At 44.9% G+C, this 14,723-nt stretch overlaps 1 protein-coding gene across 2 annotated transcripts in view; it reads left to right on the forward strand.

Moving 5' to 3' along the window:
• ATRN (attractin) overlaps positions 1 to 14,723 on the forward strand; it is a 151,755-nt gene extending 137,032 nt beyond the window's left edge. The window contains exons 28-29 of one of the 2 annotated variants that reach the window (XM_085223755.1): positions 8,157 to 8,271; positions 9,530 to 14,723. In XM_085223755.1, the coding sequence (XP_085079881.1) occupies positions 8,157 to 8,271; positions 9,530 to 9,654 (240 nt within the window). In that variant the 3' untranslated portion in view covers positions 9,655 to 14,723. Of the gene's footprint in view, positions 1 to 3,339; positions 3,634 to 8,156; positions 8,272 to 9,529 lie in introns of those variants that run through there. The other variant, XM_085223754.1, reaches the window with a different exon arrangement.

The following is a 14,723-nucleotide window of genomic DNA, read 5'->3' on the forward strand; positions in this document are numbered from 1 at the left end:
TGGTCTTGACAGATGGCCTCAACCCATCAGTGCAGCCTGTCCAGGTCCCTCTGTAGGACCCTCCCACCCTCAGGCTGATGTAAACTTCCTCTCAGCTTGTTGTCACCTGCAGACGTAGCCACGGTGCACTCAGTCCCCTCATCAAGATTGTTGAGCTGAGGATCCTCTTGCAAGTGAGTGTGTTTGGATGGCACACTTGAAAAGTGCAAGGGCTGTGACATAGAAGCAGCATTGAATAGAGACAGCCGTGCAATTGAGATCATCGTGATGGGGTCGGTGCAGGTTAAAATCTTTCACAGCTGAAAGGGAGAAGTGTTCTTTGAAGAGCCTCAGAAAAGCGAGTTTGGAGGAAGGGGATGAAATTGAGGGGTGAAAATAAAAATAGAATAAACTTAATCTGATGTGGCATGCGCTGGAGCTGGCTCACACACAGCTTTAAGTCCAGAACGCTGTCTTGTTTTGCCTGACCTGTCCAACACAGGCTGTTCAGGCTTGTTAATTCCTAATGTATTAATTTCCAGGCTTTCTCATGTTTGTTGGTTCTGGGAGCCTACCCTTGCATCAGAGCGTGTCCCCTCGTCATTACAGAAATCACTTCCACTCACTGCAGCCCTCCTGGTGCATCAGGGTGACACGGAACGAGAAGTGACATCCCAGCTGGCACTTTGTATTCCCTGTTAATCCTGCTTGTGCCACTTGCTCATTCACAGCAAAGCTCCCACTCCCCTTTGAACGAGCGCTGTGCTTGGGGAGTCGCCAGCCATGAGGAGGAAGGAAGGCGTTATCTGGGCAGCAGAGGTATGCAAAAAGGATTAGCTGCACTCAAATTGGGCAGAGCCTGGCTGTCATCCGCGCTCCTAAAGCCACAACAAAAATACCTGATAAAACCTGAGCCTGATGAATTATTTCCAGTTAACGGCCGCAGGGAATCTTGTTCGGATTTGTTGCAAGACTCAGGGAAAACTTTTGCCACTTTGTGCATGTGGTAAATATTTGGAAGGGACGTGAGATCAGTGCAAGCATCTGTTCTGCCTGTGCTGTATTTAGGGAATATTTGGCTGATAATTGAGCTGAGATTAAGCTGGGTTTAGATGTGAAGGCTGTAAGGTTTTCAGCAGAAGAGCCCTGATTTTAGCTGATAAGGAGGAGCTCGCTGGAGGGAGAGGAAGCTGCACAGAGCTTCCTACAGAAAAGGGGATTTTTAAGCTCTTTTTTCCCTTCAGCGCCAACAATTGCCTCTTCAGATTGAAACACCAATAATATCAGCAGCTTTCCAAAAACACGATAGGGAACCTGTTTGCATTCATTATGCCAAGTAGTTGTTTTTTGGGTCTCGTGCTTGCAGTCTTCAGCTGCTGTCCTACTTCCTTCTGCTGCCTGCACTTCTTCACATCACAAACCAGGCAAGCGGTTGAAAAGAGACAAAAATGGAAATAAATCTGCACCACTCACCATATACCTTTTGGCCAGATTTGCTACCCATGGCCTCATCTATCCCATCCCCTTGCAAAGAGCCAACTTTGTTGTTAAGTGCAGTGGGAGCAAACTCTGCCCTGTGGTGTTGGTTTGTCTGCACTGTCTGCTCAGCTTTGTGTTTTCAGTTTCGGGCTGTTAGCATTCATCCAAAGGCTTGAATCACAGAATCATAGAATTGCTCAGGTTGGAAAAGACCTTAAAGATCATCGAATCCAACCACAACTTGACCATACTACCCTAATTTTAACATCCCTCCACTAAATCGTGTCCCTGAGCACCACATCCAAACGGTTTTTAAACACATCCAGGGATGGTGACTCAACCACCTCCTTGGGTATCCTATTCCAGTGCTTAACAACCCATTCTTAAAGAAGTTCTTCCTGATATCCAACCTAAACTTCCCTTGGTCTAACTTGAGGCCATTTCCCCTCATCCTGTCACCTGTCACCAGTGAGAAGAGACCAACCCTGCTCTTGCTGTAAGCACCTCTCAGATATTTGAAGAGAGCAATAAGGTCTCCCCTCAGCCTCCTCTTCCCCAGACAGATGTGACTGTTATTGAGTTCCTGGCACGCAGGAAGGCAGCGTTGTGGCTGAGCAGTGAGCAATTCATTCCCCAACCCCTGTGTCACTCCCAAGGTAGATATCAGGGACAAGGTAAATACAAATTTTTAATCTAGATTCATTTGCCACAAATTATGGCTGGACGTTTGTTCATCTCTGCCTCGGAGGACATACACATTACCCCGAGAATGTGATTTTTAAAACTTAATACTCTGTATTTATAGAAAATTGCTTGTAACTTATTTTACAAATGTTCAGCCAGCTTTTAATGGCACAATTTAAAAACTTGCAAATGGAATTTGACCCTTTTTCGGCAAAGTGAAATCATCTGAAGAAGCGAAATCAAATAATAAAGTTAAACTGTTTCAATAATGTTCCCCTCCTCTTCCCCCACCATAAGACTTTTGCTTTATTTTAATTTCCTTGCTGGAAATTGAAAACCATGTAAGAGTTATTTGATCAAACCACAGAAATATGTTTTCTTGTTAAGGAAAAATAGTCTCGACAGTATTTTTTATATGTTCTGAAAAGCAATATTCTGGCAGTATGTTACAGAGCCTAAATAAAATTGATGCTGTGTTTTTTAAATTGCACAAAATATTTATTGTTCTGGCCATTAGTTTGATGTGACATCTTATTAACCTTTAGAGTTTGTCAAATGTAAGCAGCGTAGGGAGAAATAATGACAGGAAATAAAGTTTACAAAAAAGAATAATTTTTTAAGGTTGAACGCCATCCAATGGAACTTGATTGTGAAAAGCATTTGGCTGTGAAATTGTCTCCCAAGGGAGCTGGTGGTGCACTCTACACCTGGGTCGCATTGAAACAGCCCAAACAGAGCACTGGAAAATGCAATATTTGTGTAAAAAATACTACCACACTGTCAGACTAATTAGATGGCTTAATAGGGCTCTTCCAGCCTCTAACTCTTATAACTGTTTAAGCTTTACCCATATTAAGGACATATCAAAGCCCATAAATAGCAGAAATAGCTCGGTTGCTTAGTGGTGCTCTTGGCCAATAAAGTCATCTCTGGGAAATTGCTGAGGTTGGGTTCCCACTGCTCCCAGAAGCAATGGGCTCATGTCAGTGCTCTGTAAAACACCATTACCTTTCTGTTTCCATCCAGAATCACTCATTCCAAGCACTACCCAGTGCAAAACTGGGAACACTGCTTTCCAGTTGAGAAGCAGATGCTACACGGATTTTTGGTCTTTGTTTGTTCTGTCCTCAAGAGTTTGGCCCCATCCACTTGACCCCCGTTCTGTAGATAAGCACTGGTAAGATCTTCTTTCTCCAGGTGAACATCCCCAAGGCTCTCAAGTCTGACCCCATCAGGAGGTGTTCCAGGCCCCCACCATTTCTGCAGCCCTATGCTGGACTCTCCACCAGGCCTCATGGTCAACTGTTGGCCAACTGTTGGACTCCAGGACACCCCCACCACCTACCTGGCCCTTCTGTACCTTGCTGGTTCCAAATATCAGCCTCTGGATTGCTGATGGCAGAGTGTCCTGCAGAGTTTTTCTGCTCTTCCTCTATTTGTTCATGTTCAAGTAGAATTTTAGCTGCTCTCAGTTGACTCAGTGCACCAAAGGCGAGATCTTGTTATCCCATTAGCTGCACCCCTGCAGCAGCTGACTGCCTGCCGTCCCCTTTGGGGTGGGACACTGCAGTTTGGGCACAGCATGAAGCACACATCATGTACCAAGTGTCTGACGGAGGCACCTTATTTGCATTGATTTGAATAATGTGTACTTTATTGTGCCATTAAGCCTTCAATAAAAAGGAATTGCTTTGTATAATTCAACAATGGGTTTATCAAAGCACTCTAAATGACAGTCTCTGGCAGAGGCTGCCTTTAACTGTCTGATGAAAGGTGTTAAGAATTTTGGAGATCCACTGTTTTCTTTATTATTTTTCTTTAAGTGGGCCATTAAAAGCCACCTGTTAGGCTGAAGCACAAGCATTTACGATGATCTGATCTCTGCTTCCTAAATCCACTCTGGAGCATAAGTCTTACGGGGAACAGGGATGGTTCAGTCTGGAGAAGAGGAGGCTTAGGGGAGACCTCATGGCTCTGTACCACTCACTGAAAGGAAGTTGGAGCCAGGGGAGTGTCAGGTTGGATATTAGGAAACGTTTCTTCTTTTAAGGAGAGGTAATGCATTGGAACAGGCTCCAGTGGAGGAGTCACCATCCCTGGAGGTGCCCCAGAACCACAGAGATGTGGCACTGAGGGATGTGGTCAGTGAGCATGGTGGGATGGCTTGGGGTTGGGCCTGGTGACCTAAGAGGTCCTTTCCAACGTTAATGATCCTTTGGTTCATCGATTCTCTTGCTTGCATTCCCATTGCTTGGCTGTGACTCACCCCACCAGGCTGTGCTTTGTCACCTGGCCTGGGGACTGTGCTCTGCCATGAGATGTGAGTCACAGATCAAAACGCTGCTGCCTGAACTGCTGCTGTCAAAAATAAATTCACAGGACTTCATTCTTTATGCCATTCTTGCTGTTGCTGGCTGCAACTTGTCTCAGGAAAATGGATGGTTTTGATGGACACGAGACCATTTTTCCACTTCTTGATTTAAGACCAGGATTAGCCACAAGAAGATAATCTTGTTCTTAGTGTATTCCCTTCAAATTAGCTTGCAACTGCCTGGCAGATTGTGGGTGCATCTCTATATAAAGTATATGTCCTTGCTTGGCATGATAAATAGAATCCTGCCAGCAGTGAAGTATTAACAATTCCTTACTAATGTTTGGCTTTCCTAAGCAGGGCAGCAAGAGAAGGGGGCAGACCCAGAGACATAACCTCTGTCCCCAGCTGTCTGTGGTGCTTCAGATGGATTGAAAGTTCATGGCAGCACGAGGGCTGGGCTCAGCCCAGGGTAATAACACTGAGGTTATGTGTGCACATGGCCAAGGACTGCTGCCACACCTGGGGACAGCACTGGTGACACATGGGGTCCCACGTGGGATCAGAGGAATAGATAGGAGGAAGGCGTGTGACCTTGAGGAACAAAATAAACATTAAAAAAGCCATGGAAATAGAAAGATAGTGCCCACAGGGACTCATAATGAAAGTTTCTGCTGCATTCTGCAGGTTCATTAGTTGAAAAGGGCAGAGGAGGAGAAGGGATCCTGCTTGGGGCTGATGAGCTAAATTACCCGCAGAGTCCCTTCAGCTCTTTGAGCTGCACGATGAACCTGATTTTCCCTTCCTCACCTTCTTAACGTGTGCAGGAAGATCAGGATGCTTTGATACCACTCTCAGCTCACTCTTCATCCAGAGCAGAGAGGCACTGCTGGGAGAAGTGGAGAAAGAGGAGAAATTGTGCTCAGATGAGCCAAAGAGACTTGGGGCTGTGCAGCGCAGGGTGAGCATCAGGGTGCTGAGGAACGTGAGCTGGGTGAGTGCATTCTGATGGGGAAGAATTGAGGTTCAGAAGAAGTGTGTGGTAAGAGAGCAGTGAGAGCAGTGGGTCTATTGAAGGGGCTGGCAGAGGTGACAGTGCAGCTAGGAGGAATGACTGCTTTTGAAGCAGAGCATTATGCTTTCATGTCCAGCCAGCTGCCCCGGCAGGGGTTGGGTTCAGCGACCACAAGAAGGGCTGAGCATTGCTGTGCCAGTGTTTGCATCAGCTTGCATTGAACATTTGGTGCTGGGAAGCAGAAGAGGTGCAGGAGTGATTAATCCAGTAAGACTTAAAAGCAAATACATTAAAAAGAGGTTTGAGAAGATGATCTCTTCGGCTTGTTTGCTCACTCCTTCCTGTTTCCCCCCCTCACTTGCTCTTATTCATAGAATCATAGAATGGCCTGGGTTGAAAAGGACCACAGTGATCATCTGGTTTCAACCCCCTGCTATGTGCAGGGTCACCAACCAGCAGCCCAGGCTGCCCAGAGCCACATCCAGCCTGGCCTTGAATGCCTCCAGGGATGGGGCATCCACAACCTCCTTGGGCAACCTGTTCCAGTGCCTCACCACCTTCTGAATGAAAAACTTCCTCCTAATATCCAACCTAAACCTCCCCTGTCTCAGTTTAAAACCATTCCCCCTTGTCCTATCACTATCTTTGCTGAGGATGAGGGTGGAAGAAGGTGCTTGGTGCTCCCTGCATGGAAATAAACTCTGTGCTCAGTGCAAACTCCCACTCCACGCTGTGTTTCTGCAGTTGTCTGCTCCATGCTCTCTCCATTACCTCTGGTAATTGAGTCGCCCGTGGGATATAGCAAAGGGTATGCTTGGGTGCTTTGTGGGAACAGCATTCTTTCGAGCTGGAGCCCTTTGTTGGGGGTGGGGAGAAGACAGAGAAATCTGCAGTCATAAAACAGGCAGACTGCAGCTGACGTTGTTAGTCTGTGCAATACGTATTCATCCACCTTGCACAGACTTAACAAATGGCTCTTGTGATCATTACAGTGGATAGGAGATATGAAAGCGATTTGAAGCTTTGTTTTCCTTGCTTTGTTTTTCTTTTGTTTTTATTGCACAGCAGTGATTTCATTGCGTTGTTTGACTCCTGTTCCTTTTCTCAGTGTCGTGCCTTGTATTGAGTTCCTGTCGAGCACTGAAGTACAGAAGTACAACTGTATGCCTAATGAAAAAAGCAATAATTATTTCATTAATATCAGGGCAGAGTTTAGAGTTTGTATCAAACAAGAAATCACTGAGTGTATCAAGTCAAAGAGTTTCCCAGCTTTTTTGCTAACGTGAAAGAAAAGCAAGCAGTCTTTTCAACCTGCACTTAAAGACTGAAGCTTGCACTCTCAACCTATTCTTGTGACATCCCACAATAAAGCTGATCACACGTGATTGTGGGTAGGATTGGGGTCTGGCTTGGGTAAGGTCAGATTTTGGTTTCTGGGCAATGCTGTTGTGTTTCCTCTCTCTAATAACATGTTAGAGTAAAGCAGAGCTCTTGGAATGAGTCCAGAGGAGGGCTACTAAGATGAATAGAGGGCTGGAGCACCTCTTCTATGAGGAAAGGTTGAGGGAACTGGGCTTGTTTAGCTTGGAGAAGAGAAGGCTGTGGGGAGACCTCATTGTGGCCTTCCATACTTGAAGGGAGCGTATGAACAGGAGGGGGAATGGCTGTTTGTGAGGGTGGATAGTGATGGGACAAGGGGGAATGGTTTTAAACTGAGACAGGGCAGGTTTAGGTTGGGTATTAGGAGGAAGTTTTTCACCCAGAGGGTGTTGAGGCACTGGAACAGGTTGCCCAAGGAGGCTGTGGATGCCCCATCCCTGCAGGCATTCAAGGCCAGGCTGGATGTGGCTCTGGGCAGCCTGGGCTGCTGGTTGGTGACCCTGCACACAGCAGGGGGTTGGATCCAGATGATCATTGTGGTCCTTTTCAACCCAGGCCATTCTATGATTCTATGATATCATAGGAGGGGGGCTTTCAAAGGGTCTGAGATGAGGACAGGGCTGCTTGTATCTTCATACCTATCACTTCACTGTTACCTGGAAACTATTTCATGGTCGTGGTTGTGATGTAAGTGTGAAACCTTCATAGAATCACAGAATTGTTGAAGTCCCCATCCCTACCCCACCCCACCATGCCCACTGTCCACATCCCTCAGTGCTACATCCTCACCGTCCTTGAACACCTCTAGTGATGCTGAAACTGAATTGGAATACAGAACTGCAGAACAGCTTAGAGGAAAAGGAGATGAGAGTTATGGGAGTCAGTGTTCTTCACCATGTTAGTGCACGTGGGGCTGAGCTCTGGCAATGGGACGTGGGGCATGGGGTTACCGGTCATGATAACACTGCTGATGGGTCTGAAGAGAAAAAAAAAGGCTTAATCCCATTGTTTAGCATAAACTGCTCCTTTGTTATTGAATTTACGGAGAAAAACAAGCCCTGTGCAGCGCTTGACTTTTTAATAGCTATATTTTATTAAGTAAATGTGCTTTTTATGATGACTCGGGTTTTGGTGGTTACTAACGTTGGTTTTAGCTTCGCTAGCGATGCGCTGGAAATTTGCCAAGCACAGCAATACAGTTCATGCCCTGAAGCTTGTACAAGCTCAAAAAGGAGGATGCTGCAGGAGGAGGGAGGGTGTAACGATCTCTCTTAACATTTGTTTCTCTTCTTCCTTCCCTCGCTGCAGACCGTGCCGAAGCCGATAGCGCTGGAGCCGTGCTTTGGTAACAAAGCAGCTGTTCTCTCTGTATTTGTGAGGTTGCCTCGAGGGGTTGGGGGTATCCCACCACCAGGACAGTCAGGTGAGGAATATCCTTTGTCTCCACTGCTTTGGTATTAACCTCTGTGCTCCCTCCCCAGCCTCACAATCACCTTACAGCTTTGCACTTGATCCCGTGGCGATTGCTGTATGCATACTGCAGCTGGCATGGATGTGCTCAGGTTATTTGAAGCTGGCTTGGGACCTGCTAGCTTCCTGCCTATAGTTTGACTCCATTTCTTGGGTCACTTGGTGGATGAATATTTGGTATTTGGATTACATTTTCATTTACTGCTGTGAAAAAGTAAGATTCATTGCAGACAGGCTCTCAGTAATTAGTCATGAAGGTAGCTTGTCTTCAAGCCTGTGCTCTGCATTCCCAGCTCCATCCACAGCAGGGATATCAGGTCATAGAATTTTGGAAAAGACCTCTAAGATCCCCAAGTCCAACCCCAATCCACCCCTACCCTTCAGTGTCATATCTCCATGGTTCTTGGACACCTCCAAGGACAGTGATTCCTCCATTCCCTGGGCAGCCCATGCCAGAGTCTGATTGCTCTTTCCAAGACAAAGTGTTTACTAATACCCAACTTGATCCTCTCCTGGCACCTTTTGAGGCCATCACCTCTCATCCTATTACTGTTACCTGGCAGCAGTTACCTTCCAAAGCATCCTCTTAGCAGATCCATCAAGTTTTCTCCATCCATCTTAAGGTCTCCCAGCCCCTTCTCACCTCAACCTTATTTCATACTGCTGAGACTTAATCTGCTCGGGAGTTTGTGGTTTTAACTGAGCTTTCTCCAATGACTGGTGAGCATTGATCTTCAAAGGTCATTAGTTGACTTTGAGATGGGATGGTTTGGCTGGGAGCTGCATTGAGCTGAATCTCAGATGGCCACGGTGTTTGCCTGTGGTTATGCTGGGAGGAGGCTGCAGAGCTGAAGAATGTCCAGAAGGTGCAGGGAAACCTCTGTGCACAGTTGCTTTGAGCATTTATTTTAGTGCATTTACTGGTGTAGAAAAGGACTCCTCCCTTGAATATTACGGGTTTAACTCCATTATTACCTACTCATCTTATTTCCAGCTTTTTTCTACAGCATTTGCTTTCAACAGAGCAGGCAGCATTTAAAAGCTTATTTCAGTATAGCCACTAGAGTTTAATCTCTAAACAAGAATGTTTTTCTGCTTTAGTATTTTTTCTTAAGAACTGGAAGCACGATTTTCATTTTGTGGCTCAGAGGGTTTTTCTCAGCCGGGGTGGAAGAATTTGTTTCTGTGACTGTTTTGTTTTGTTGCCTCAGGTCTTGCTGTGGCCAGTGCACTGGTGGACATTTCACAACAGATGCCAATTGCCTACAAAGAGAAATCGGGTGCAATACGAAATCGGAAACAGCAGCCCCCTGCACAGCCAGGAACCTGTATTTGATGCATGGACATCAGAAACTCTATGGGGTTTTAATCAAAATGGTAAAGTACCACCAAGGAGGAGGAGGAAGATTCTCAAGTTGTGTGTCACAAGAGACTAGAAGCACTCAGAAAAACACAGCTTCCTTGAACCCAACCTTTTCTCTCATCTACGTGATAGTTGGCTTTATTTGGCAACTGCTCCACTTAAGTTTTACTGACACGTGGCTTCAGATTGCGCCTTTGTTTTCTTCAAGTTTAAAGTAAAATAATTTTCTTGCAGGTCCAGTAACCATCCAATTGCCACCATTCATGGTCAGTGTAAATAGAACAGTAGTCCTATGAATGACACTCAGGTTTATACATGGAAAGTGCTTTGTAGTTCATGTATTTATCAAACTGTACAAAAAAAAAAAAAAAAAAGATGCAGTGTTTACAGGTGTCAGCTCTCAACACATAAACACTACTATTAATCTTCAAAGCATCTTCATCCTTTTTTTTTTTTTTTTTTTTTTAATTCCCACATTCTTTAAGCGGAACTCTCTTCCAGATACAGTTTTTGTCACCATGATCCACAACATCAGGAAGGGGAAAGCTAGAGTGGCTCAAAGGGTGAGTTTGTATGTTGCTCAGACTGCTTGTTACACCTGGAGAAGTGGAACGTCGCTGCTGAAGGCCTCAGTGTTTACATAGTCTTAACCTACTTGGAGTACACCACACACAAGTGCCTAGACTTGAACAGATCTAGGGAGCGAGGAGACTACTACACAGTTCTTTTTAACATAATTATATTCCTTTTCAATATATATATGTGTACACACACGTATACATATATATGTGTAATCACCCAAGGCAACCTGTGTTCTTTATATCACATGTGGTCAGGGGAAAATGGCATTTTCCTGACCAGCAAACTACTCAGCCAGATGGAAATATCTGGAGGGAAAGCAGTGTTTCAGTATCTCATAAGAGAACCCCTGGTTTCACTAGTGCTTTTAATAGAAGCACTTTGTGTTCTGGGTCAGATATGTTACATTTCTTTTGCGTTGCCCTGCACAGTTTGGCCTCTTCCCCTCTTCCTTCCCTTGGGCCATTTTTATGGGTATGGGCTGAGCTGTGATGGTGCACAGAAGCACCACTCCTCGGCTGTAAGACTTTGTCCCAGCTCCTCAGTGGGTGTAAAGAGCAGCACTCCACTGGCCAGATGTTTGAAGATGAAGAATTCAAGTAATAATAATAATTAAAGGCAGAGCATCTTTATTGGGCCACGTTTGAATTTTCCATGATTTCTGTGCTTAATTCTGGATGTTCCCCATTCAGGTCAAGCTGCTGTAGTTGTTGAAGAAGTTGACTTGTTGGTGAAAGGAAGGGGCTTGCAAAGAGCAAAAAGAAGATTTGGGGGATGTATCAAACCATCCCATGGTTTTTAAAGTAAACTAGTTGGGATCATGGCTTGAGGCTCCAGTTTGGGCTGTGCCCATCAATCTCCATGCTGCCACATGAGATCCCCTCTGCTTCTGCTAATTGTAGGGAATGCTGTGCCAAGACCATGAGGAGTTGGGATAGTGAAACCAATGGGAAGATGTTGCAGTGCCAAATGAGGTGTTAGTCGATCATTTGAAGTGCGGTTCCATTCAGTTCACTGCTTTCTGATGAGGACATCAGGTGGTTAAGGAAAGAAGTGACAAATCTGGGGGGTGGGACGAAGGGGAGAGCCATCAAATCTTTTCTCCAAAACGAAAACCAGTACCTGCATCTTTTTTTTTTGGTCATCACTCACATATCAGCCACCCGTTCCTTTCTGTCAGTACGTGTTTCGGAGAACCTTTTTGGAGCGCGGCGTTGCAATAAAGGTGTGAGCTGCTGTGTGTATCCAGCTGGTGGTGATGGGGTCATCAGTCCCTGGTGGGCACATTCATCAGTGTGTTACGTAACAAATCCAACAGCAGAAAAAAAACGTGGTGGGAATAATGCATGTATCCATATATGCACGTATGTATATATGTGCGTACGTACGTATATCCCACAGTCTGTTTCTATGCCAGAAGTGTAGAAGCCCATTGGGGAAGGCTGAGGGAGGAAAGGGGACGAGCAGTGTCTTTCAGAATGAAGGGTTTAGGCACTTAAGACGTAACTAATGCACAATTACCTCAGACAGATTCATCTCCTGAAGCTATTTTGTAACTCTCTGTGTGTATAGGGCTAACCTGGACTAGGCTGTACCTGAAAAGTACTACTGGACTAAAATCCCTCCCCTGTGCTTATGTTTCTGCTTTTGGTTCTAATGCACATCCTCACGCTCTGAGGTGTCTTCTCCCACTTCTCCAACCCTTTTGGGAGAGGAGAACTGCCAACCCAACTTGAGAAAACTCTTGTGCTGAAGTCTCTGTTCTGAACTGCAGGTTTGGAAAGGCGATGCGTTGTTAAGAAAAAGATGTGGTTTTCCCCCCAGAGAGAGCTGGGTGGTCCGGTCTTAAGAAGAGTGTGGCCACAGAGGTGTCAGAAAGGCGAAAGATGAGCAGAAATGATCCAACAGTGACGATGGGCAGAACCAAAAACCGTGAATAGAGGAACAAGGCGTATTTATATAAATCAAACCCAACGGCGCCTGGCGGATGTGGCTCAGCTCTGCATCTTATCTCCATACTGATGAGGGAAGGAGAGAACTCTCATACGTATCTCCACTGCAAACAGTTTCATCCCAGCTCAAAGGTAGAAGTGAGGCGAAGGTGGGAGCGCTGCCGGTGGTTCATCACCAGGCCATTATCCCAAGTGAAGGATTTGTGGGGTGATTCAGCTTGGAGATGGTGTGTGGGGGGGGGAAGAGCAATGTTATTTCGTGGGAGAATCTGTAAATAAATGGAAAATAACACACCGATTTTGCACTTGTACATAAACTATACAGTAGTGTGCAGAATGTGGGAAGATTTAAAGTGTATATAAACCAGAAAAAAAAAAATATTGAATGTATTTTTGATGCATTTTAAATGATGTATGAGTTTTGTCTTAATAACTTCTTCGTATGATGAGTATTAGATGACTCTCCAGAGCTTTAAAGAAACATCAGATTATATTCCTGATATCTTGTGGTGTAAGGCAGGGAGGCAGAATTTGACTTGTATGTATTCAAATACTTTTCGCTTAAGTGTACAAGAGAAGTTAAATAAAGCTCTTCTGTTTGAAAGGGAAAAAAAAATCTTGAAGATAGGTAATAAATGTACTTAAAGTAGTCATTACGTGGAGAATTAAGTCAGCAGTTTAAGCCTCTGCTGCTAAGATTGTGCCAGCCATTTCCATTCAGAATCACATTTCGAGCATTTATAACTGGCTGAAATTCAGCAGTCAAGGTCTCAACCCATTCTATTTTTTCGAGAGTAGCCATTAAAAAGAGCGAAGAAATATTGCAGCCCTCTTTTTCTAGGAAGCAGCAGTGCCACTGGATCTCCAAATAACACATTTGGCCTTTGACATTGCCTATTACGTAGCCTAGAAGTTTCTCTGGACTGTTGCAATGTTGAGCGACAGGAGACCTTGCCACAATATGGATCAATGCGTTGGGTAGAAGAAAACCTATGGGACACAACTTTTGCATTATCGCCACTCTCACGGGGCTTAAGATGTGCCGTATGGAAAGATATGCCAAAAGATAACCTCTGTGTGACTGGATGATGCCTGTGATCGACATGAAGTCGTAGTGGATAACGTACCAAAATGTGATGGTGTGTCACCATAGGAGCACGTTGGGCTGCACAAAGCCATTCTTGGATACAGGCTTTCTTTGGGACACTGCGAGCACTGAATGTTGTTTGAAACATCATGTTCTCTGTGCTTAAATGTTTTCCAAAACGTGTCTTCTCCGGGTTCATGGCGTGGTTTTAGAAGGCTGCTTGGTGAGAGGTTGATGAGGTTTGATGAGATCCACGTCCACCCATGAGGCCAAAATACGATGTCAGCACCAAGGACCGCGGCACAGTGCCCCATCAGTCAGCTTTTGCTGCTTTTGCTTTCCTGCAAGACCCCAGGTTGGGGGCAGAGCCTCAGCCCTTCACCATGAGTCTTGGCAACCCCTTCTATCCCCACAAATACGGATTTGTCGGCACTGAGCTTGCAGGGAAGTACAGATTTGCTCCTTACAAGCCGGGAGCGACGCTTAACTCAATCCATCCAACTTACTGTCAACTTGTTGGCATCTCTTCTATTCCTGCTCCCTCTTTATCTCCATTTGGGAATGGCGTGGGGACAGGAGGGAGCGCTCTGGGGTTGGGAGTGGGGCCATGGGAAGGGGAGGAAGAGATGAGCACCCCCCGTTTTCAACCATGCCATTGGAATTTTGGTCACCTCCATGCTTTTTCTGTCGCAAGCTGCTCCAATGAGGCGAGTTTCCCATGCTGGGAATACAACAACGTTGTGGATGTACTGTTTGGTTGTTGTTTTTTTTTTTTCTGCTTCTATGTCAGGTTTCGTTCCGTGGTAACCTCCTAACACTACACATGGGCGATGTTGTGCGTCTTCCAGGTACTGTAGTTCTGTAGGCATTTCCTCTCATTGACTCCACAAACCTCACCAGAAGACAGGAGGATAGAAGCTGTGGAGGAGTGTAACATAACGTCGGTCCATTTTTAACAAAGGAAAGAAAGCAAAAAGAACATAAATATACGTTTTATATTACTCTGAAATTTGTGCACAATAAATGTTCTTTACACTAGGGTCCTTGAATTAACTCTATTCTGGATTATTATTTTTTTTGTTGTTGTTCTGTAATTATTTACGATTCTTATCCGTGTTCAGACTTGAGCTTAGTTTGTTAATATGTATAATTTAGCATTTATTGCATTCATATGTAAATATGAGCAAGTATTGTAAACTATTTCATTGCTGGGGACTGTGGGTGTTATACATACACACATTTAGGACTGCAGTTTTTGGTATAATTTTTTGTATTGTAAAATAACAGCTAATTTAAAGCAGGATTGAGGAAATTATTGGGAGGTCTGTGCATTTTAAATACAAATGTGAAGTACCTGTACATAAATAAAAGTAAATAATGCAAATCTTTCCTCTGAAATAAAAGGTAGATGATCTGGTTAAAAA

The sequence above is a fragment of the Meleagris gallopavo genome, chromosome 4 (genome assembly GCF_905368555.1).
Source record: "Meleagris gallopavo chromosome 4, MGAL_WU_HG_1.1, whole genome shotgun sequence".
Taxonomy (NCBI): Eukaryota; Metazoa; Chordata; class Aves; order Galliformes; family Phasianidae; genus Meleagris; species Meleagris gallopavo.